Source organism: Felis catus, chromosome F1 (genome assembly GCF_018350175.1).
Source record: "Felis catus isolate Fca126 chromosome F1, F.catus_Fca126_mat1.0, whole genome shotgun sequence".
In the NCBI taxonomy this organism is placed as follows: Eukaryota; Metazoa; Chordata; class Mammalia; order Carnivora; family Felidae; genus Felis; species Felis catus.
Genome location: NC_058384.1, coordinates 41,426,514 through 41,449,841, shown reverse-complemented (window position 1 = coordinate 41,449,841; position 23,328 = coordinate 41,426,514). Strand labels below are relative to the sequence as shown.

Below are 23,328 nucleotides of genomic sequence, written 5' to 3'. Positions count from 1 at the left end.
TCCCCTAAAGGCCCCTGGCCCCACCCCGAAAGGCGGGGCCTGGCCGGCTCCCCCGAGGCCACGCCCCTGCCCCAGCACGTGACGAGAGCCGCTATGCTACTGCGCGCCATCTTGGCTTGGCCCGGAGAGCCCTTCTGAGGAGGTGGGAGAATCAGGGTTTTACCCGACACCACTGAAGTGTCAGGGTCCCGCAGTCCCCTGCCTCCTTCCCAGGGGCACACGTCCTGCCCCTCCATTTGTACTCTGCCCTTATTCCTAATCCAACCACCAGCTCCCTAAATTGGCCTGTCCTGGCCTTTGACTGGTTGCCAATGGTTTGTCACCTTTCACACCTGCTCTCATACCACTTTATTACTTTTCCTTTGGTTGCATCTATTTCCTAAGTGGGGAACCTTGAAATCCGAATACATTTCCGAATACAGTTGCGATACTTCAATGAACTGTATCGCTAGCCTGAATTCAGGCACCCGTCCGTGCTAACGCTGTTACTAGAATATGAAATGTCTGTTACATACACATAGTATGAAGACAGTCCCCATGCCAGATTCCTGACTGACAAGTTTTACTTAAATCTCTCCATTTTCCTGAATTGCTCCATACCCTGTCCCGTGTGGCTATTAATTGCATCTTTCCCATCTGGTTTGTGAAGTCTCATCACAGTGCCTACTCAATTCTTTAGGATACCCGGTGCGCACCGCTACAAGTGTGAAGAATTTTTATATACATGCAATGTGTACATATTTATAGATTTACACACAACATGTTCCGGATCTTCTGCAACTAATGCTGTATGTAGTTGAAATCAGAACGACACATAATACCGTTCTTTTTTTTTTTCTTTCTCCCAGTATATTCACCAAGTGGCTTAGTTTCCTTAGATCTTCGGTGGAAGGCAGGAAGATCTGAGTAATTCTGATTATGGGGGTGAGAAACACAGCTAAATTTGTGTAATTTTGTTTGTCTGACCCTGAGAGCAAAATCAAGAGATATACTTTTAAGAAGTGAAAATTACAAAGCAGTTTTTACAAAAGTAGTCCAGAAAGTTCCAACTCTTCTCCAGGTGGCTTGGGGTTCTTCGAAAGGAAATCCCTGGGACACTTCACACATCCTTTCACTAAAACATGAATCATCCTAGAAAAGGCAACTTGGCCAATGCAGAAGGAAGGCTGAAACCATAACCAAGTGTTTGTCAATATCACGCTAAGAAAACAGCTGAGGAGGTATCTAATATTGTATCAATCATCACCACAAAGTTTAATACCAAAACTTAGAAGTTGAGTCAGAAGACAATTATTAAGCCAAATAGTTTCACTCCCCTTTTAAAGGTACCTCCTAAATGGGGTATACACGATCCATCAGAATAATCCCCTGCTGCTTCATGGCATCATTAGTCCAGGGAACCAGAGCTCTGTGCTTCTTCCCTTCTGCCTCAAAAAAAGCGACTTTTGATTGTAGACCTTTGCAAGGTGTTATTGTCCTTGGAGGGGGGCGGGGGTTGTTTATTTTTATCATTCACATACTCAAATTCTGATTTTCACTGACCCAGGCTCACTTTCCATGTGAACAGCTTTTAGTACCACCCTCGGGGTGGGGTAAGGTTTAGCTATTAGCAGCAGTCTTAAACAGATGCTTCCTAAGAATATTCTTTAACTAGCAGGGGTTAGGGAGGATAGTTAAGGAAAAAAAACCACACGCTAATTTAACAGTTTGGTTTGTGGTAATAATTACCCCCATAAGATTTACACGGCTTGAGACTATTATCTGAATCTCATGGCACCATCCAGCTACTATCCAGCTCACACCGGCTAATTTGGGGGTCTGGGGAGGGAGGACAAGTAGCAAGGTTATCTTGTTAGGAAAGACAAAATAAAACCAAAAATCCCACCCACGAACCTCTTCTCAGAGTACACCAGCTACAGCAAGTCCTCTAACAGGACATTAGCATTTCTGCAGGGATGTAAGGCCAGGTTCCTGTAGGCACACAGAATGATAGGCAGCATAGGGCAGGCCAGGGCAGAGGCAGATCACGAAGTGCTTATAGTTCAGGAGGCTGGTTTCAACACAGAATGCATTTTTTTTTAAATGACCTTCAGCATAATAAATGCCTAACAATTCAATGAAAGTATCATTATTCTTCTGCCTTTCTTGGTCTGTTTTGCAATTTACTTAGAAACACATATTCCAGGGGCGTCTGGGTGGCTCAGTCGGTTGAGCGTCCGACTTCGGCTCAGGTCACGATCTCACAGTCCGTGAGTTCGAGCCCCGCGTCAGGCTCTGTGCTGACAGCTCAGAGCCTGGAGCCTGCTTCGGATTCTGTGTCTCCCTCTCTCTCTGCCCCTTCCCTGCTCATGCTCTGTCTCTCTCTGTCTCTCAAAAATGAATAAACATTAAAAAAATAAAATAAAATAAAATAAAATAAAATAAAATAAAATAAAATAAAATAAAATAAAATAAAATAAATAAAATAAAATAAAATAAAATAAAATAAAATAAAATAAAATAAAATAAAATAAAATAAAATAAACACATATTCCAAAGACTCTTTCATATATACCTTTTAGGCTGATTACGGATAAGGTATACCACAATCAAATTTTTACTTACCCTCTTACTTTCTTATCTATGTACAATCTGCCTCCTCCCTTTTGCCACCATGTACCAGAGGGAATGAAACGGAACTTTTTAACTGTGGGACAGCAAAAAGACCTGGGTCAGAATCCTCCGCCATTTATTGGCTGCATGGCCTTGGGTAAGTCACGGATTCAGTTTTCTCAACCACAGAATGGGACCAGTATCACCTACCTTGCAGGATCATGAGAATTAGTGTTGTCGCGTAAAGTTCCTAGTATAGTACCAAGGGCACAAAGTCATCATCACCACCACTATCAAGCCTCGTGCAAAAATCCAAATTGGCAAAAAAATATTTCTGCAAATATCCAAAAGTGATTTTTAAAGAAAGATACACAAGTCAATCTTCTAAGATTCTGAAAACCCTGTCACCTGCTTTATTTCTGGAGGAGGGTAAAGGGAGAAGAGAAAATATTCACTTGAATTTGAGGGGGAGCTTAATGGGAAGCAATAGTAGCAACAATTTTAGGCCTCTAAGGCTCCTCTCTGATCACAAGGGAAGGCTGAAACTTCCTTGTTTGGAGATTCAAGAGTTTAATTTTTCCCTAGAGCAAGATCATCCATTTTTGCTGGGATAAAAGAATAAAAGAACAACAAACTCAATAGCACCAAATGGGGTTTAACACAGAAAATGGGGCCAGGTTTCTCCTTTCAAATGCACATTTTTTACATTAAAATATGTTTATAAATCATAGTTGTTTTTCCTCTCGATTCAATCCTTCTCCTTCCCCTACCAGGAGCCCGGGGAACTGGAAGAGCACGTGCGTTACTGACCAGATATACAATCCGGACGCCCCTTCCAAACCGGAATCTGATTACTAATGGACTGGCCCAGCTCAGGGCTGCCCTCAGCGACGAGAAGCAGTAACTATGCTCTCAGGGAGAATGGGTACTGAGGATGCCACCAGTCAAAGAGTCGAACGCTGTGCACTGGGTCCAGGATGATTTGCACGCCCTGTTCGCTGCGCAGTTTCCGGCCGCCACGGACAGGAGAGTCCTGGAACACCAGTCTCACGCGATGATGCCGCATGTCCGTGCTCACATTGATAGTAAACTAGCAGAGAAAAAGCAAATTCAGTCCCCAAATCCAACAACCTTGTTTTCCTACGGCTTACTCTGAAATAAGACAGTCTAGACAAAATTTACACTGGCTGGGCCACAAAATGAAATTTCTTCATATTTAAACTCTGCTAAAGAAAGCTTCTCAAATAGCTGAGTAAATCAGGATACACACACACAGACTACCACTGAAGTCAATTTTTAAAAACTGGGTGGGAGCTATACGAAATGACTTGAAGGCATCCTGATGAGATATTTTGAGCAAGTCAAACAAGATGCATGAAACATACATCTGATCACATGTTTGGTAAAATAAACCACACAATCTCTAAATATGTTTATGTATATGTTGGTCTGTACAGAACTGTAGGAGCATGAAGTACAGGGAATCTGAATATATAACTAGGTCATTAATGTGACTTAACCTTGAGGGAGGGGAGAGGTGCCTAACAACCAACACAGCATGTATGATATAATCTCAATTATACAAAATTATTTAAGAGAGTGGACGTATGCATGTACATAATAATGGACACAATAAAGAACAACTCCCAAAAAGTTAATAGTTATAGGACAGTCAACGTCTAGGTCACCTTTCCTTTCTCGATGTATTTATGTATTATTTAAGTTCTTTCCATGAAGTATGCATTATTTATTTTACCATTAAAAAAAGAATAAAACTATTTTCAGTGTGGAGGTTGGAACCCCACGCAGCTCTGAACATAAGCCTAAAGGACAGCGAAGATAAATCGCATGAACTCTCAAGTTCCCAATCCAGTCAAAATTTTTAAAAACTTGGAAAACAGGCCAGAGACATATTTGTTGTTTACTAATCTAATTCTTGGCTAAGGCTTGAATAGTCACCATCACACAGGGGACCGAGTGGTCACCCTACATTTTAGTATTCCATTTATGACACCACAAGCACGCCTCAAGGTCCTGACATACAGTGCTCATATATAAGCCTCCATATTATCCCTGAAAGGATGATGTTTCTCCAGTATTAACGATAACTATACAAAGATGCAAAAAAAAACATGAGATAAGATATTCTCAGATATGATTAACTCCTCCATAAATCTGTTCCGATATATAAATCTGCTTTCAGAGTTTTTTTTTAAAAAAAATTATTCTTCAAAGATTTCTTCCTCGATGATTAAATTTATAAATTTCTGTCCAGCCCTCCGTATAGTGAGAGTACGTAAAAGAGCTAAGAATGACACGCTGTCCCCACTTACCAGGGTAAATATCATTCCCATGACAATTGGAATAAAGATGAAGTTGAGGGTAGTGACCTGTAGTAGGCAGCAGTCCTGGTCTGGGTTGGTATGAACATCTTCGTACTGAATGGGAGGCTGCAACCCTCCCGTACACTTGCTCTTTAATCTAGGGGACTGAAGAGAACTGAGCATTACTCTCATAGCTTAGAGGAAATGTTCATGGCTCTAAGACTCCACCCGTGAAAGTCCTATGGCTCAACAAAAGGATGAGATCCCTCTTCTGTCACCTCCTCTCTTTATAGACATATTGGTTTCTATACAGATCAAGGAAAACCTGCCTTTTGAAAGAAGAGGAAACACATTAGGATAAGCAATGTGGCAATGGGTATATGCTTCATTTAGGCGGGATTTCCGGCCTTCTGGCAAGAAATGGAAACTTATAGCTCTATCAGAAGCTCTCCAATGTTTGAAAGATTGCAAATTCCTTGTGACTTGTTGGACTCCAAAGAACGTCTGCTGCACAAATGGGACAGAAGCAGAAGTGGCCGTCTAATTCCAGTCACCATAAATAAAAGAGTCGTGAGTCTCAGAACTAAAGGAAATCTCAGCATTCACCTTTCTGCAGTTAATTCCGGTCTCAGCTGGAACACTGCTGAGACTGCCCTGCAGCTCCTTCCCAGAAACATCCCATGGTGGACCTTCTATCAACATCTAATGGGTATCACAGATTGAGGACCTATTATTAACATCAAATGATTAGAGCCAAAATTCTTCCTTAAAACCACGTTTAAAAAAAAAAAAAATCAAATGGAAAAATATGATTTACTTTCATTATAAACCTATCTGTAACTCACCTACCATCAAGTGCAGGATAACTAATCGCATTTATAATGCATCTCCTCATAAGATACTAAGTAGGGGAGACAGAAGGAAGAAATGAGCCTGCTGAGGACAAGAAGTAAAGACAAGCAAAGCAGACCCTCACAGAGGCCAAGATCTCAGGTATAGTCCAAGCAAAAGGCAGAGACAGAGTAGAATACTATCTCCTCTTCTTATACATAGCCTCTTGGCAGCCCCTTTCCTCAGGGCCTCCCCACACCGCCTCAGGTGTAAAACCATACAAATCACTGTTGTTTGCAAATACATTTGCTTTGAAAAACAAAAAGTGATAGGCAAACAACCCCAGTAATTGTTATAACAAGTATTCCCCTTTCTCCCATGTTTAGAAAGTCTTCAACTATACAGAAAAGGTAATAAAAGAGTGCAATAAACTCCTGTATACCCTCTATCATTAGATATTCCATTTTCTCTCCTCCCACCTCTCTCTCATGTTATGTATACACACATATACAAATCACACGCACGTTGGGGGCAGAAGGGGCAAAGCCATCTGAAAGCAGCACTGATGCACCACCTTATTCAGCATGGATGAAGACACATATAACCAGAGTGTCACCGTCATACCTAAGAAATTAACAACAATTTCCTATCATCTCATATTCACAGCATCCTCAAATTTCTTGAATTGTCCCCATGTGTCTTTTATAGCTCTTTGTTCCCCGATTCAGTGCCCACTTTGCATTACACTATTGTACCATGAGGTCTCTTTCGTATAGGGTAATTCCTCCTTCCTTTTCTTCTCATGGCATTTCTGTAAATTTTGATGTGTACTATTTGATTTTAATAAGGCAATTTTATGCCTAGTGAAATTCATTAGAACAGCATAGTGCCTGAAAAACAACAAGAAGATACGACTACATACCTGTTTTTTGAACTTAAAGTTGAATTCCCACATTGGTTCCTGTCTGTTCCCAACAATCTTTCTGCACCAGAAAAGTAAGCACTGTAAGAAAAAGAAAAATAAAGTAAACCAAAAATAAATAAATATAAGACAGAAAAGGAAAAAAATCAAAATAAGGTCACAAAAAATAACCAGCAACAACCTGTTTGACAGCTCTAAAGCCAGCCACAGTCCCAATGCTGAGATTTTACTTTGGCACAGATAGAGACCCCTCCCCGCCAATTTGACACTGGTGCAACATGAAAAGACACAGTCCCAGGGTTATTCAGTAAAGAGAAGAGGGACCAATATAAGTCAACCTCAGATGCTGTTGAGGTCAACCCCCACCGTTCTCATCTTTAAAGACAGAAACATGGTCTCTAGAGACTGGGACATTCTCTGATTCAGCAAGCCACTCCTCTATATGAAAATATAAGGGCAGCCAGTAGCCACCAGGCAAGATGATAACAAAGCCATAAGGCAGGCAGAGATGGCCGGTCCTGTAACAGGAGCAAGCCACTCAGGACCTTCTGGGAGCAGACAGCCGATGTGAAAACTACAGAGCTGGGCTGAATTCAGTCTCAAGTAAGCCCCTCAGTGAAAGTCAGGCTACAGCTAGGGTTAACACAAGAAGTTAAGTACCTCCCAGGGGATAAGGGGTGGGTCGTCCGCCGTGCCAGCTGTCCTGCCCTTCAGACATGCCCTGTACGTCCTGCTGTTCCATCAAAAATAATGGGCTTGGCTTTAAGGGGCAGACACTTCTGCTGCCATCACAACGGCTCCAGTGTCCCATACAAGCTATGCTATTGAAAAGAGAGAGAGGGAGAATCAAATACGAAAAGCTGGAGTCCAGGAACGTGGGACAACTTCCTTTAGGCATGCTGCCAACTCCCTGAATGCCATGCGATTGTGGTTATACAAGTGGCAAGGCCATGCATGGGACACCTGCCACTGCAGGTCCCACATCCTCTTAAGAGATCTCTAACAACAAGGCACAAAAGAAGCAGCCAAGAGGCCTGGGCTTACTATCTGGAATAAGACCTTAGGTTTCACCACCTTGGCTTTTTATAATCTACTTTTAAAAAATTAATATAAGTGATAAGACTATGAAGCCAGAGGTATTTTCGATTTAGGCAGTAGCACTTGCATTGTGCACTGGAGCCGCTAGGATGTGTCAGGCATGAGGAGTTCGCCCAGTGCTGCTCTACTCCCAGCAAATGACTCACACCTGGCATGATGTGTAGCTCTGGGATGATCCCCACCTCCTCATACTTGGTCTGATACTATCAAATGTTTCTGGGGGAGGCAAACTGCAAGTGTGAGATGATATACTGTCCACTCATATTACTAGCGGAAGCAGCTGCTGGGTGAAATTCTACTCGCCCCGCATTCTACTCTTGCCCTAAAGCCACCAGCGAGTGTGGTATTAAATTGAGCTCAGCCCATAACCCTGATCATCTCAGTTTGCAATCCTGGAAGGAACCTCGATAATCCTGAAACCAACAGTACCCTTTCAACCAACATGTAGCAGGTAGAATAGTATCACACTGGAGCTAAACTAGGCGAGAAGAATCAGAACACCCAAAGCGCAGAAACAAAATAGAAGAGAACGGAAAGTGCTACAGAACACCAGAGCTGGGGTAGGAACAGAGTAATAAAATTTACCCACAACTCATAAGAGACAGAATGTAGACAACGGTATTAGTTGAAGGAGAAACAGGCTGAGGCATCAACTTGCCTAAGTGATCGTGTCTGTTGTACTGGTCTAGCTCGGCAAAAGTGGGTTCGCTGGGTATTTCAATATGGCGAAAAGGAGAGAAAGGACCGAAGGCTAATAGACCTATTTACAAATCAGAAGAATGCCAGATACTTGAATACAACGTATGAATAAAAACTACTGGGGAAATCCCAAGATATAAGAAATAGCCTAGGACACAGCAAGAATTTGAGAGAGCCAAAATCTACGAGCGCGAGTACCTTATACTCTCTGAAATGACCTAGCCCAGAGCTTGGCAACAGTGGGCACTTAGCATATGCTAAAGTCTGTACCAAAACCTTTTAACGAGGTCAACAAGAAACAAGAAGCCTAGACATCAAGGTCACATTCAGAAAAGAAAATTACTAAGGTGTTCGTGTTATATCTTTGCATCGTGATTTAAAGCACCTTGTAAGAATTACAGTTTACATCTACCGTTTGAGTTGTGCTCTTCCTAACCCAAACCATCAAAACCATCTAAAGTGATCCAATGTACAATGCATGAGAATAAAGTAAAGAGAATAAAGAATATGCTAGAAGCACAAGAAAGCTTTAAGGTAAAGGTAAGAAAAGCCAGCCCAGCAGAGCAGGAATGTCTTAGAGAAGTGAAACCCTTGAGTCCTGAAAGCTTCCATTAGTCCCCTAGCAGCCTGGAACCTATAGCCCTAGCCCTCCCCATCAAGAAAGCTGGAGATAAGCCATATTAATAGGCCCACCATACAAGAGTCCACTAGTTAGGCGCCAACAATAATTCTCACTTACTTTGGAATTCTTTAATGTGCTGGGAGTGCTTTCTGGAATGGCTGGATTCTTGGAGATTCGAGCAGCAAATGGCTCATACATATGGTACAGAGATCGGATCACACATGCCCGGAGACAGCGCAGCTTCTCCATGGACTCTGGTCGCAGGCGCAAAGGCAGAGAGGCATCCAGCGTGTAGTGCCTGAAACATGACACATTACTCCTACCAATATGTGGCCTATCTCTCCTGCTCTGGGTCCCCTAGGATTCCTACTCTCCATATGAACCTAACTGTATGATTCTACTAGCCAGTAGTTAGCTTGTCCCCAGTGTTCTCCCATGCACACACGTGTACACACACCACCACCACCACCACCACTTCTTCATTTCTTAGCTATTTTTACTTCTTTGCTATGCAAAAACCAATTCACATATATCTTGTAATCCTGCAGTCCACTCATGTGTTTCATGTCTCAACAAGTTCTCTACATACTTCCACCTCAACATCTCTCCCCATAACATCCTTACTGAGAGTTTATAATCTTCGTTACATTTCTGCATCTGGTAGCAAAAGCTAGCCGTCTTACTAATTATATCATTCACTTGCTCCTCACTCTCACCTCTACAACTATACACAGGGCAACATGAGTACAAAAACTCTACGATACTTCATGATAATTAGCAAACAAAGAAACAATGAACCCAGTTAGAAAGGTAAGCAGATAGACATCTGTAGCTTTTGAAAACTCTAGTTAAAATAAACTTATGAAGAAAAGTCAAAGACCACTCTTTGTGAGACCCGAAGCAAGACTTTTTGTCAAAAGTGGATACTGGATGGGGGAGGGGGCAACCATAGGGAAGACAATTACCTGGATGAATTAATAACACCAATTTTAAATTAAAGAGGGGCTCAATTTGGGATGAGCACTGGGTGTTGTATGGAAACCAATTTGACAATAAAGTTCATATTAAAAAAAAAAACAAAGGGAGGGCTCAAGGAGTCCAAAGCTAGGCTCACGCCCGGCATGGAGCAGAGAAAGTGAAAACAGTCACCAGCCAGGGAGTAGCTCCAAATCATAATCAGCAATGAAATCAGCTACAAAGACAACAGAGTGAGCTCTCTGTGGTCGCACCTTCGGTACAACCTGGTCCAAAAGGCAGCAGTGCAAGTGACAGTCCAGGCATTCTTACAAATCAGGGAAAAATTCACAATGTCCTCAGGACGGATATAGGAGGCCAGCAATAGCCAAATATCCATGGGATACTCTTCTCCTCCAGCCCCGTCCAGGTCTTCTGAAACAGAAAAGAGAATATAACCTTTGACCTTCTATTACACACATACCTAAAGATCCCCAATCATTTCAATTCTCCCAGGGCTTGCACTGTTAAAAAAACGGTTTTAAACAGGTCCAAGAAAGCCTGTCAGGCTCATCATTTCCTGCTTATTCTAGCTGCTAGAAACTTTTGCTTCCTGTTGCCCAAGTGACTAGGTCATATTCTTAAAAGGCTTTTATTTAACAACTATTCAAACACTATTTTGAAGTTTGCCAAAGTACTTCTGCATACATTATACCATTCCACTCCAATAATTCTTCAACAGAAATAAGGAAAATATTACTGTGCCCATTTTATTAGTAATAAGACACAACCTTGGCACTAGGTTAAGGTAAACAGAACCCAGGTTTTACTCCAAATTCTAGCTTTGCACCACGAACTCTGCCTCTGGGTGGCTCAGTCGGTTGAGAATCAGATTCTTGATCTCAGGGGTGCCTGAGTGGCTCAGTCAGTTGAGCGTCCAACTTCGGCTCAGGTCATGATCTCACAGTTCCCAAGTTCAAGTCCCGCATCAGGCTCTGTGCTGACAGCCTAGAGCTTGTTTCGGATTCTGTCTCCCTCTCTCTCTGCCCCTCTCCTGCTCATGTTCTCTCTCTCATTCTCTCTCTCGTTCTCTCTCTCTCTCTCTCTCTCTCTCTCTCAAAAATAAACTTTAAAAAAATGTTAAAAAAAAAAAAGATTCTTGATCTCAGCTCAGGTCTTGATATCAGGGTAATGAGTTCAGGCCTCATGTTGGGCTCCACGCTGGGCATGAAGCCTACTTAAAAAAACAAAACAAAATACTCTGCCTTGATTTCCCTCACAGTCCCCATCCACTAAACATTTTCTTCAATTCAGTCATTCTAAAAAAAAAAAAAAACAAAAACTGATTTTAAAATGGTATGATGAAACCTCAAAGTGCAAACTAAATAAAACAGCAGGTAAGTTACAGCATATCTTCATCACTCAATAAATGCCTGTAGACATGTTTCTTTCCTTCCAGTTCCTCGTTTCATTGCCAGTTTGACCTATGATCCTGGTCAGGAGCATTCAGTATTCAGAGATGCCCTGTGACAACGTATCCCCACCTCCTCCTCCTTCAGACCTCATCAGGGTTCATTCTCTTAACTCTGAGGTCCATCAGATGTCTCAAGTTCAAACAAAAACTCACACTCTATAAAGATATCTGCACCTGGACAAACCCTAACCCTAACCTGTAATTCAGACCTAGTCACACAACTATCCGAAAAGAACTTTTCTTCTTTCTCTTTCCTGGGCAAAAGTACCCTACACTACCTCCCCAAAGCTGCCTCTACTTTTTTAGCTAACAGCTTCCTGCAGCTATATGACTCAATCAGGTTGTTGCATTAGATTCTTCGTTACATGGACCAATGACTCCAAAACAACATCCTCTTCTCTGGTTGCAATTCTTCCTTATAATTTCTGGTAACCATTTAAGGTTAAGTGTGCCATGTTTGGGCCCCACCTTCTCCCACATTAAATCTCTCCCTAAAGAAGAATGAAAAGGACTATCAGAATTTCTCCCACTGAGTCCCATAAGGAGCTTTACAAAGCAGAGTGCTGTTTAAAAATGTTCATCTTGGGGCGCCTGGGTGGCTCAGTCGGTTAAGCCTCCGACTTCAGCTCAGGTCACGATCTCACGGTCTGTGAGTTCGAGCCCCGCGTCGGGCTCTGTGCTGATGGCTCAGAGCCTGGAGCCTGCTTCCGATTCTGTGTCTCCCTCTCTCTCTGCCCCTTCCCCATTCATGCTCTGTCTCTCTCTGTCTCAAAAATAAATAAACGTTAAAAAAAAAAATTTTGAAAAAGAAAAAAAAAATAAAAATGTTCATCTTTAGGGACAAAACTTGGTAACTACTGAAGAACTGTCAGTGTTTGAAACATCATTATTAAGAAATTTCAAGATGCAGGAAATGGAATCAGTAAAAGAAAGCCTCTTGGAGATAAGCCATGAAGGACATAAAGAACTTTGATAGATATAGCTTAAAAGTATTCCAAGTGAAATAAACAGTAAACATAAAACCCAGAGACCTAGAAAAACAAAACACATGTGACAGCAATAAAGAGACAAGCCTAACAAGATTTTGATACTATTAAGAAATTACTGGGGCGCCTGGGTGGTGCAGTCGGTTAAGCGTCCGACTTCAGCCAGGTCACGATCTCGCGGTCCGTGAGTTCGAGCCCCGCGTTGGGCTCTGGGCTGACGGCTCAGAGCCTGGAGCCTGTTTCCCATTCTGTGTCTCCCTCTCTCTCTGCCCCTCCCCCGTTCATGCTCTGTCTCTCTCTGTCCCAAAAATAAATAAATGTTGAAAAAAAAAAATTAAAAAAAAGAAATTACTATTAACCTTTTTAGACAGGATTAATTTTGTTGTTGTTGTTAAAGAGTATTTGTCTTTTGGAGGGAACTACCAAAATATTTACAGATAATAACAGGATACCCGGAAATTGTTTCAGAATAATCCAGTGTGTGTGTTGAGGTGGGGGAGTAGTGGTTGAAACAAAAATGGCCATAAGTTGATAAGTGTTAATGCTGGGTAACAGCTATATGGGACTCATTATACTATTTTCTCTTCTTCTGTATTTGTTTCATTAAAAAGAAGCTAAAAAGAGAAGGTAAAAAAAAAAAAAAAAAAAAAAAAAAAGACCAGTCTGACTAGAATGAAGGAACTAATGAAAGTAAAGCAGAGCAGAGAACTAAAAGATGAATTATAGTTAAACCTGAAAGCCACAAATTATGTATCTGGTAAGTGACTTGTATCCTGAATACACAAAGAATTCTCACAACTCAGTAATAAAAAGATAACCCAACTTAAAAATGGGCAAAGGATGGGGTGCCTGGGTGGCTGTTGGTTAAGCATCCACCTTCGATTCAGGTCATGATCTCACGGTCTGTGAGTTCGAGCCCCACATCAGGCTCTGTGATGACAGCTCAGAGCCTGGAGCCTGCTTCGGATTCTGTGTCTCCCTTTCTCTCTGCCCCACCCCCACTTGCGTTCTGTCTCTGTCTCTCAAAAATGAATAAATGTTAAAAAAAATTTTTTTTTAAATGGGCAGAGGATTTGATTAGACATTTCTCTAAAGAAGACATACAAATGGGCAATAAGCACACATGAAAAGATGTTCAACATCATTAGCCATCAGAGAAACACAAATCTAAACCATGACATACACCTGACATCCACTATGATGGCTTTAATTTAAAAAGTCAGACAATAACAAGTGTTGGTGAGAATGTAGAGAAACTGGAACTCTTTACATTACTGGTGGGAATGTAAAATGGAAACTACAAAAAACACACTGGCAATTACTCAAAAAGTTAAACCAGAGTTACCATGTGATTCAGCACTTTCACTCCTACCCAACAGAAATGAAAATATACGTCCATACAAAAACTTGTACAAGAGCATTCACAGCAGCATTATTCAAAATAGCCAACAGGGGCGCCTGGGTGGCTCAATTGGTTAAGCATCCCCGACTTCAGCTCAGGTCATGATCTTGCATTCCATGGGTTCAAGCCCCGCGTCAGGCTCTGTGCTAACGGCTCAAAGCCTGGAGCCTGCCTCAGGTTCTGTGTTTCCCTCTCTCTCTACCCCTACCCTGCTCACACTCTGTGTGTCTCTCTCTCAAAAATAAACACTAAAAAAAAAATTTTTTTTAATGTTTTTTTTAAAAAATAGCCAAATACACTGAAGTACTGTTATATCCTACAAAATTGATGAACTTGAAAATATGCTAAATGAAAACAGCTAGACACAAAAGACCATATATCGTATGATTCCATTTATATGAAATGTCCAGAACAGGCAAATCTATAGAGACAGAAGGTAAATCAGTGGTTGGGGGTAGGCTAGGGGGACCAGGAGGATTAGGAGGAAATGAGGAATAATGCTAAGAGGTTTGGGGTGATAGAAATGTTCTCAACTCAGATCATGTTCATGGTTGCACAACTCTGTAAACATACTAAAGCCATTGAATTGTACACATTAAAGGAGCGAATTTTATGTCAGTAAAGAGATTTTAAAAATCTGTAAGCTGTTCTCTGGAGTGTGCCCAGAAACAAAGCAAAGCAAGATAAACCTCTAAAAGCATGGTGATGATGAGTAGGGATTTCAAGCAAAAAATTAAGGAACAAAGAAATGTGAGGAATGTCAGTATTAACTTTGGCCTTCTGGAAAACAGTGGTATCACTGACAATAACTGGCATAATTGCAAAGCGATGTCAGTCCACCAATTATTGATTGTTCCAATATATTTTAACAAATACAAATATCTGTTATCTGACTCTCAAGTACAGGTCAAAGTTCTGGCACATCTGACACCAAAAATACACATATCATTTATACATTAGCTTCCCCTAACTCTAGCTGATCACTGGAACCACTTTAGCTTTAAGAATAGCTATTCTGGGTGCCACCCCAGGAAAGTCTGATTCATGAAGTCTAGAGCAAACCACCGCACGACAGTCTGGCACATTATATACTGTTAGTTTATTTTTCTTTGTTTCATTTGTGTGAGTTTTATTGGCACTAAAGTATAAAATCACATAATTTTCTATTTCCCACAGTATCTATTAGACATAAGCAGACACTAACAATTGCAGAGCACTTAAAAGTCCGTAGTAATATCTAACCTCAGCTGAAATGAAACTGGTTATATACAATCCACATATTTAGGAAAACGTTTTTGGTCACATCTTTGCTTCCTCACCTGTTCAGAAATCCCGAAATGCAAAGGCTTTTTGTGTTCATATCACCATATGGGTTTTTACCTACCAATGACACGTTCTCAATGAATGGCTAGTACAGTCGAATTTACAACTCCAGAAACCTACTGACTCTTACCAATCCCCTTTCCTCTCAAATGTAGACAAAAGTAGAAAGCGCTAGTGTATTAAACCTGTCCCACTACTAAGATCCAAACCCTGGTTCTCCACTGGCTTCACCTCTTGTGCTACTGAGAAAGCGAACAGCTTCAAGTGATCATGACAGACAGGACTAAACCAAAAGCGAACAAGCCCTATACCTTTGTGCCTCTTGCTCTTTTTTTTTCTGGAGACGGTTCTCTCATGGATGCTCTCCTCCTGAGCATCCATCTCATCACTGCTGTCAATGATGTCACAGGGCTCACCAACCCCAGAAAGAGCTTCCACTGCAGGAACCTGGGAGGCTTCCAAGCCACAAAGAGATTTTACTAGAAGAAAATAAGGGGAGAATGAGATGGCAGAGTCCCATCCAGAAATACAAATGACACGACTTAGGCAGGATATCAGCATCCAAGAGGAAAAGAAAAAGGGGGGAGGGGGGAGCAATAGTGTGAGAGAGCCTGCTGAAGAAAGCCGAGAACCAAAAAGAAAGAAATTGTAGCATTTAAATACAAAAAAACTGGAAAGCAAATGAGCAATCTGACTCCAAAGTTGCAGAGATTGACTCCTTAAAAGTGTCAACTTCAGACCTGAAGAAAAAGGGAGTGCATTATTATTCTTCCACTATAAACCCTGTAGGATAAAAAACAAAAGGTTAATGCTATTCTCGTTTGCATAAATTCTGAGAAGCAATGAGAGAAAATGAATCCAATTTAACCCTGTTCCTAAGCTAGAGTCAGTGGGTGCCATAAAAGCACAAGTCGCAGGGACCTGTGAGTTAAAGGCTTGTAAGAGAAGCATGAGAAAAGGAAAAGCACACTTCAAGGTTATCACACAAAGAAGCAAACTGCAGAATAACTGAGAGTACATATGAACCACAGGAAAAAGACGAATAACCAAGAAGGAGGCAGTGAAAATTACAGAAAAGTACACAAAGATATATTTTTTTTTTTTGGATGCAAAAACAGAAATAAAATATTTCTGCTACAGAAACTGCTACTGCTCTTGGCTAATCCTCCCTTTCCCCTCCTCCGAATACATAAATGACTACTCAGGACGGCAAACACGTTTATGGGAAGATGCCCAAAGGATTCCAAGAAAAACACTGAGGCAGGATCCCAGGAAAACGAAACACCTAGTTCTGTCTTCACGACCTGAGTCTGAAAAGACTTGTCGGCAGCCTACCTTCCTGCTGAACAGCATTGGCGACGGCTTTCTTGACCCGTCCAGACCTCACGACCGCCGGATCCGAGTTGGCATAATCCGCCACGGTCACTGAAATACAGCATCAACCCTCAAAGAAGGAGGCCTTCTCTCGTCAGCGTCCTCCCCGCCTAGACCTCCTGCTCACTGCAGGTCCCCGGCCCCAGCCGCTCTCCCATTACAGGCAAGCGAGCGCTCGCCCCGGCGCCGTCCAGCCCCCCTCCCTGCCGCCAGCAATGAGCCTTTCAACGCCCCCACCCCCTCGCCCACCTCGTCCAGAGCAGGCGTCGTGGGCCCGGAACTTGAGGCGCTTCCCTCTCTTGGGCATGGCGACCGTATCGGGGCGAGGCCGGCCTAGCGGGCCGGGACCCCGGGCCATGCCTCGGGCCGGAGAGCCGGCTCCGGGAGCCGCGAGCCAGCTCCGCCCGGCTCAGCGGCCATCCCGCACCGGAGTCCGCCGCTCTCGCGAGGACTTAGGCCAGGGCTCCGCGTCGCGTTGGCGGTCGACGCCCCGTTCGGAAACCAATCACCGCCTGGTCTGCGGAGTACGTCATCATCCAGCGCCCACGGATCACCTGCGTCTGGGTTCCGTACCGAGTCGACTTGAGTCTGGGTTGCCGTTGTTCTGGGCTGTGTGGGATTTCGCCGCACCTCTTGAGAGGTAATTGGTGTCGCAGACCTGGAACCCACGCCGGCGTGGACTAGAACTGCGTTTACACCCTGGTATCAACGATTTTTCTGCTACCGCCTGTGTCCACACTCCAGGCTCACTTCAGACCCAAATATCCGTACGTGGTCAGCTTTGTGCTTGCTAGTCCAACCTGGGTCTTTAAGAGTCTTCACTCTGATTGCTTATCCAAAAGTTATAAAGTTCTGAACTCTCAAAATGGATAAGGAGGTTCTTAAAAGTTTTTCAATGTACCACCGTCCCCCAAACAAAATACTAGAAGGATCGATGAGGAGAGAAAATTGTCTTTGTATTGATAGAGAAAAAAGTCACCGAGTGAAGGTTACAGCAGGACCCTGGACTAAGCGCTAGTACGAATAAGAAGTTAGTGTTCTGAGTTATGTTCTTTGTCCTTCTGACTTCCTTGCAGCTCCCAAAAGATGCTGGTACTGGTCTTGACATCCAAACTGCAGGACCCACTAGCGAATGCCACCCTAAGGTATTTAGGAGACTCCGGTTTTTAATGTGATTACGTAATACATAAAAGTTCATTAGGAGCAAACCACCGGCCTTTTATTAACATTGTGCTAATAGGCTTGAATCAATTAGAAGTTATAATTGAAGCTGAATATACTTGATTATAATTGAGCTATTCAAATTTAATTTATCTAAAGTATAACATAAAACAAGGGTCTGATAGACTGTTACGTAAAAGAGAATTGTTCCAAATTTTTACATGTGTACACAATTCATGTTTGTCGTCAAGTTCAAAATGCAGCCAGCAGAGTGTAATCAATAAAAAAAATTAACAAGACCAACGTTCATGTTGATTTCTAATGATGTGGCACTTTGTTGAAAACACTTGGGCACTGGGATTCTGGAGGAAATCAAAGGTGCAAAAAAATAAGGTTTTAACTGAGGTGTTCTCATTTTCAACAGTATGATTACTCCTCTAATGCTTTGGAATGAAAGAAGTCTAATCCTGAAACTGTTTATTTCATCTTTTGAAATTTCAAGAGTAGAAGTAAGGCCACTCAGACTGTTAAGCCCTATGGCCACTTTAGTGGAACAAAACACCTATAGATCTTTTATTCCACTTTCTATTAAAAAGCAACAATTTTTAATTAATGGCACTCTTAGCTTCCAGATCCAAAGACACAGGTTCTTTCTAGAAAGACAAGTTGTAAAGTTACTAAAAGAGTTGTTGTATCTAAATGCAAGCAGCATGTAGCTATTAACCTGGTATTAAGAAGGAAGGAGTATATTGTCCTAAAATCTTTGTTCTCACCAAAGTGGAAGTTCTAGGTTATATCTATCCTACTTTTTTGGTATTAAATCATCCTTTATTTTAAGCTAATAGTAAATGATAGTGGTGGTGGTTTGTTTTGTTTTGTTTTGAGGTCCTTTCTTGTCAAAACTTAAATGTGGCAAATCTATGGTGTTTTCAGAATCTTTAAAATTTTAATAGCATGTGAAACCCTAAAGCGTAGTAACCGTTGCTTTGGAGACCTTGGAAAATTATTCCTTCTAATTTGAAGAAATACATAACAGTAAAATTTTCTGTTGGAGACAGTATAAAGCAAAAGAGAAAAGTAATAAAGAGTATGGATTCTGAAGTCAGACTTACCTGGGTTCAAAAAAATATCTCTGCCACTTATTATCCACGTGACCTTGGAAAAGTTATTTAATCTCCCTGGACTTCAGTTTCCTGTCTATGAAGATAATGATAATACCTGCTTCATAGGGTTATTGAAATAGTAAAATTAATTCATGGAAAGTATTTCATGCACAATGGAATATTACTCAGCCATCAAAAAGAATGAAATCTTGCCATTTGCAATGATGTGGATGGAACTAGAGTGTATTATGCTAAGTGAAATAAGTCAGAAAAAGATAACATACCATATGATTTCACTCATATGTGGAATTTAAGAAACAAAACCGATAAAGGAGAAGGGAAGGGAAAATAAAATAAGATAGAAAGAGAGGGAGGCAAACCATAAGAGGCTCTTAACTAGAGAGAACGAACTGAGGGTTGCTGGATTGGCTGGATGGGTGATGGGCATTAAGGAGGGCACTTGTTATAATGAGCGCTGGGTGTTGTACGTAAGTGATGAATCACTGAATTCTACTCCTGAAACTAATATTGCACTGTATATTAACTAACTTGAATTTAAAGAAAATTTTGGAAAAAATAATAAATAATACATAGTAACCACTCAGTAAATGTCAGCTGCTATTATGGTGATGATAGTTAAAATTGTGGTGGTGGTGGTTATTTAAAGGGACCTAAGATGACTAAGGTCCTGTTTGCTTCTGCATGAGGGGAGAAAACATGGGGAAATTGAACGAAGGCATACATTCTAGTTGATTGAATAGACTAGCTGATGTTTACGGAGTACTTACCATGCAGTGACAAGTGCCAGAATTCAGACTGAGGACTGTCTTCGAAGCTCATATGTAAAACCACTGCACTATACTACCTCTAAAATGAAGAAAATCATATGAAAACTTTGGCTTTGAATAATATTAATAGCCTAAACAGACGTGGAGTCAAACTGTGGCTAAAAGGGGGAAAATCTATAAGAGAGAAAACAAACCAGAAGGTACTTAATGAATTTCTATCATGTGCCCAAGCTGTAGACAAGGTGTGTGAAGAAGCTGATTCAAAGTAAGATTCAGTAGCACTCAAAAAAGTACATTAATTAAATCTGGAGAAAAGTGCCTGTGACTAACTTTTTATACCTTATTTAAAATATAGTGTACGGTAGGGGCCCCTACCTGACTCAGTATCAGCTCAAGTCATGATCTCACAGTTCCTGAGTTCAAACCCTAAGTTGGGCTCTGTGCTGACAGTGCGGAGCCTGCTTGTGATCCTCTCTCTCCCTCTCTTTCTCTCTCTCTCTCTCAAAATAAATACACATTTAAAAATAAAATAAAATATAGTGTATGGTAAAAAGTTATGTTAAGATGGAGTCTCAGTTAAAAATAATAATCTATGGAGTAGCTTAGTAAGGGGGAGCTCAGTTTCTAGAAGCAGATATCTGGGTTTAAATCCCTTTTCCTCCACTTAATAGCTACCTGACCTTGGAGGTGAAGAAAAACACTTTTCTTCTGCCATCTTATATTCTGTGGCTGGAGTCTTGCAAATTAAACTGACAAAAGACAAATGAACAGGAGGGGGAAAAACACTTTATTTACATGTGCCGCATGCACACACGTGGGAGACGTCCGTGATAACTCAAAGAAGATAGGATTTCCTATCTGTATACCACCTTACTAGGTAAAGGAGAGGAGGAGAAAGGCACTTACAGGAAAACAAATGACTTTTTGGAAAGAAATTATTTTCAGGAGAACAAACAGGAAATGAAAAGTTTGTGATAATGCTTCTCTATCTTGGTATGAGTGGTGTTTTCATCTTCTTCAGGGCCATAACATTTCCCTAAATAAGGGATTTGAGGTAGATTTTATTCTCATTCTTCCTTCTGGGAGTAGGTCTGCCCTCGGGGAGAATTTATGGTAGTCTTATTTCCCAGAAGTTGTTACTTTTAGTCAGAAAATGAAAGCTCTAAGAAGCCTTTTTTTTTTTTTTTTTTTTTTTTTTTGCATCTGTTGAATCTCAGATGCTCTCAGCTTAAAGTAACCTTTATGCCAAAGTGGCATATCTGGGGGTGCCATATTCTGATCCCCTCAACCTTGAGCAAATTACTTAAAGTTTTAGTGGAACATGGTCACACCTGTTGATTTACGTATTATCTGTGGTTACTTTCCCTCAAAACTAAAATAGTTACTGTTTACAGCAAGTTTGTCAATTCCTAGTTTAGAATGAAGTTGCTGGGCAGCCTACACCACATGGGGGCAATAGAGCTTCATTACAGGGTCACCATTTTACGAACAACAAAACTCGAAAACTGATTCTGCTAAACTAAACATATCAGCAATTATAGAAATGAATATATTTTTCCTATCTATAAGCTCCTTTCTCCAAGGTTCCAATCACGCACGAGTCTTTTTGTCTTGAAAACATCTAAGCCGGGCATCCAGCTGGCTTAGCCAGTACAACGTATGAGTCTTGATCTCCGGGTTTTGAGTTTGAGCCCTATGTTGGGTGTGGAGATTACTTAAAAATAGGATGTTTTTCAAAAACATATATGCCAAACACATATCCCCATATCCCTCCCAATAGAGCTTTTACCCATAGCCTTTGTTTCTTCACCTAGTCATTTCTGGTGTCTTTGAACTCTGGCTTCAAAACTCATTTGTTTATTGAAAGGTTGCTCTCTAGGGTCACCAATGACCTCCTAAATGCATTTTCTGAATTCTCACTCTAGTATTTCTATTGAGATCCTACCCTCCTTGAAACCCTCTATTCCATGGCACGTCACATACTTAGTTCTCTCGCTATCTGGCCACTCTCATTGAAAAAGCTGTTTGTTCTTCTCCTTTAACCAGTATTCTCTTAATACGCTCTGTTTAGGATGGGTATCAGTCCAAGTAGGTGCACTGGTTTGCTTTTGTAAATTGTTACTAGCCCTACAAAGTTTGGGAATCAGGTTGTTAACTGACAAGGGGCAGCCATGGTTTAGTTTGAAATGGGACCAGATAAGAAGGAATTGATATTAATTGAAGAGGTTTGATCAACCATCCTGTCCAAAGGGCAGACCATAATAAGTTAGGGGGTAGAACTTCCTTAGCCTCATAAGCCCACGCTTCGTGACTCAGTCGGCTTTGAGGGCTAGACTCAAGTCTAACCTTAGAGACTTTTATCCTGTATCCTCTGTTAGGGGACACCTGTTCTGTTCCTTTCTTCTGGATCACATAGGAGCTCTGTGTTATGCAAAAAAAGAAGAAGAGAAGAAGAAGGAGAAGGAGAAGAAAAGAAGAGCACCTGGGCACCTGGGTCCGCAGTTGCTCTACCTCTCAGTGAATGCTAACATAAACTGAGCAACATGAAATGGCTTTGAGGACCAAGTCTTCGCCACATGGGACGAGTTGACAGCTCCCAACTGTGCATGTGGAAGAACCCTTGAAATGCTGGCCACATTTCCCCCTAGACCCTCAGACTCTGGCTCAAACTGACAACCATATTATTACCTAAAATACCTAAACCTTCTACTTTACCTCACACATCAGCTTACATACTGTGCAAATCAACAACAACCTCCCTATCCTACCTTGTTATCAGAAGCCTGGATAAATAAATCACATGCCAGGAGATGTTTCTTCACCTGACGTAAAAGAAACTGATCCTGTCTTAAGTATGACTGGATATACCTGGTTCTAATGGACTGCTTCCTGGTCAAGTGGATAAGGTTTGTATAGGAAAGCATATCTGGCAAGAAAGACGGAAGCATACTCCCCAAGAAACACAGCACATGAGGTGAAGATGGTATTTCTCCTGACTTCTGACTCAAACTAGGTTTTCTGTGTCATTACAATTCCTCTTGAGATCCAGGTGCATTCCTTTCCTTGTTTTCATGAGACACCCCTGAGATCTTAAAAAAAATTTCTTTAATGTTTATTTATTTTTGAGAGAGAGCGAGAAAGGCAGAGCATGAGAAGGGGAGGAGCAGAGAGAGGGAGACACAGAACAAGAAGCAGGCTCCAGGCTCCAGGCTCCAAGCTGTCAGCACAGAGCCCGATGCGGGGCTCGAACTCACGGACCATGAGATCATGACCTGAGCCAAAGCCAGACACTCAACCAACTGAGCCACCCAGGCACCCCAAGACACCCCTGAGATCTTAAGCAACTTTGAGTTGGTTCTTTCTGTTTTTAACTAAAGAACCCTGATTGCTTTGTTCTCTAAGCCTGAAACCTACCTGTACCAACTTGCAGTGCAGATTCAGCAAGCCACTGGCTCCCCCTGGGGGACAGAGGGCAGCACATTTTGTGAACAAGAAAAACATCCATTTTTAAGATGGCTCCAGCTTCAACAGGATGGCAAACAACTTAAACAGATGACCAACATTCTGGGCCATCTCCATAAACCTTAGATTTTAATGAATTTCCATCTTTTGGCATTATCCCAAAGAGTATGTTGGGCTCTTATGACAGATGACCTTGTATTCTTCCTTGGAATA

General features: G+C 41.6%; 2 protein-coding genes and 1 long non-coding RNA gene across 17 annotated transcripts in view; 2 read left to right on the top strand and 1 right to left on the bottom strand.

Annotated features, from left to right (window-relative positions):
- Nucleotides 1-72: 72 nt before the first annotated feature.
- On the top strand, nucleotides 73-3,446 carry LOC111558347. Its single transcript, XR_002739118.2, has 3 exons — nucleotides 73-142; nucleotides 849-924; nucleotides 2,663-3,446. It is a non-coding gene; the product is annotated as an uncharacterized LOC111558347 (long non-coding RNA).
- Nucleotides 2,978-17,060, bottom strand: TMEM183A (transmembrane protein 183A). 6 transcript variants are annotated; one of them, XM_003999380.4, is made up of 8 exons: nucleotides 16,851-17,060; nucleotides 16,563-16,652; nucleotides 15,539-15,706; nucleotides 10,318-10,477; nucleotides 9,206-9,386; nucleotides 6,670-6,750; nucleotides 4,926-5,081; nucleotides 2,978-3,682 (listed from the first exon to the last, which is right to left on the bottom strand). In XM_003999380.4, exons 1-8 carry the CDS (start codon nucleotides 16,957-16,959, stop codon nucleotides 3,497-3,499), a joined length of 1,131 nt encoding a protein of 376 aa, XP_003999429.1. In that variant the 5' UTR covers nucleotides 16,960-17,060; the 3' UTR covers nucleotides 2,978-3,496. The 6 variants fall into 6 exon arrangements, with proteins under 6 accessions (XP_003999429.1, XP_044904713.1, XP_006942932.1 ...); XM_045048778.1 differs by having other exon boundaries at nucleotides 4,926-5,073; XM_006942870.4 differs by having other exon boundaries at nucleotides 10,318-10,474.
- Nucleotides 17,061-17,108: 48 nt separating this feature from the next.
- The window catches only part of LOC101080681 (alpha-1,6-mannosyl-glycoprotein 4-beta-N-acetylglucosaminyltransferase-like), a 31,622-nt gene continuing 25,402 nt past the window's right edge, over nucleotides 17,109-23,328 (top strand). For 5 of the 10 annotated variants that reach the window (XM_045048853.1, XM_045048859.1, XM_023247335.2 and 2 more), the window contains exons 1-2: nucleotides 17,135-17,368; nucleotides 17,678-17,746. In XM_045048853.1, the coding sequence (XP_044904788.1) occupies nucleotides 17,688-17,746 (59 nt within the window). In that variant the 5' untranslated portion in view covers nucleotides 17,135-17,368; nucleotides 17,678-17,687. Of the gene's footprint in view, nucleotides 17,747-23,328 lie in introns of all 10 variants that reach the window. The other 5 variants (XM_045048854.1, XM_023247338.2, XM_045048855.1 and 2 more) reach the window with 4 other exon arrangements.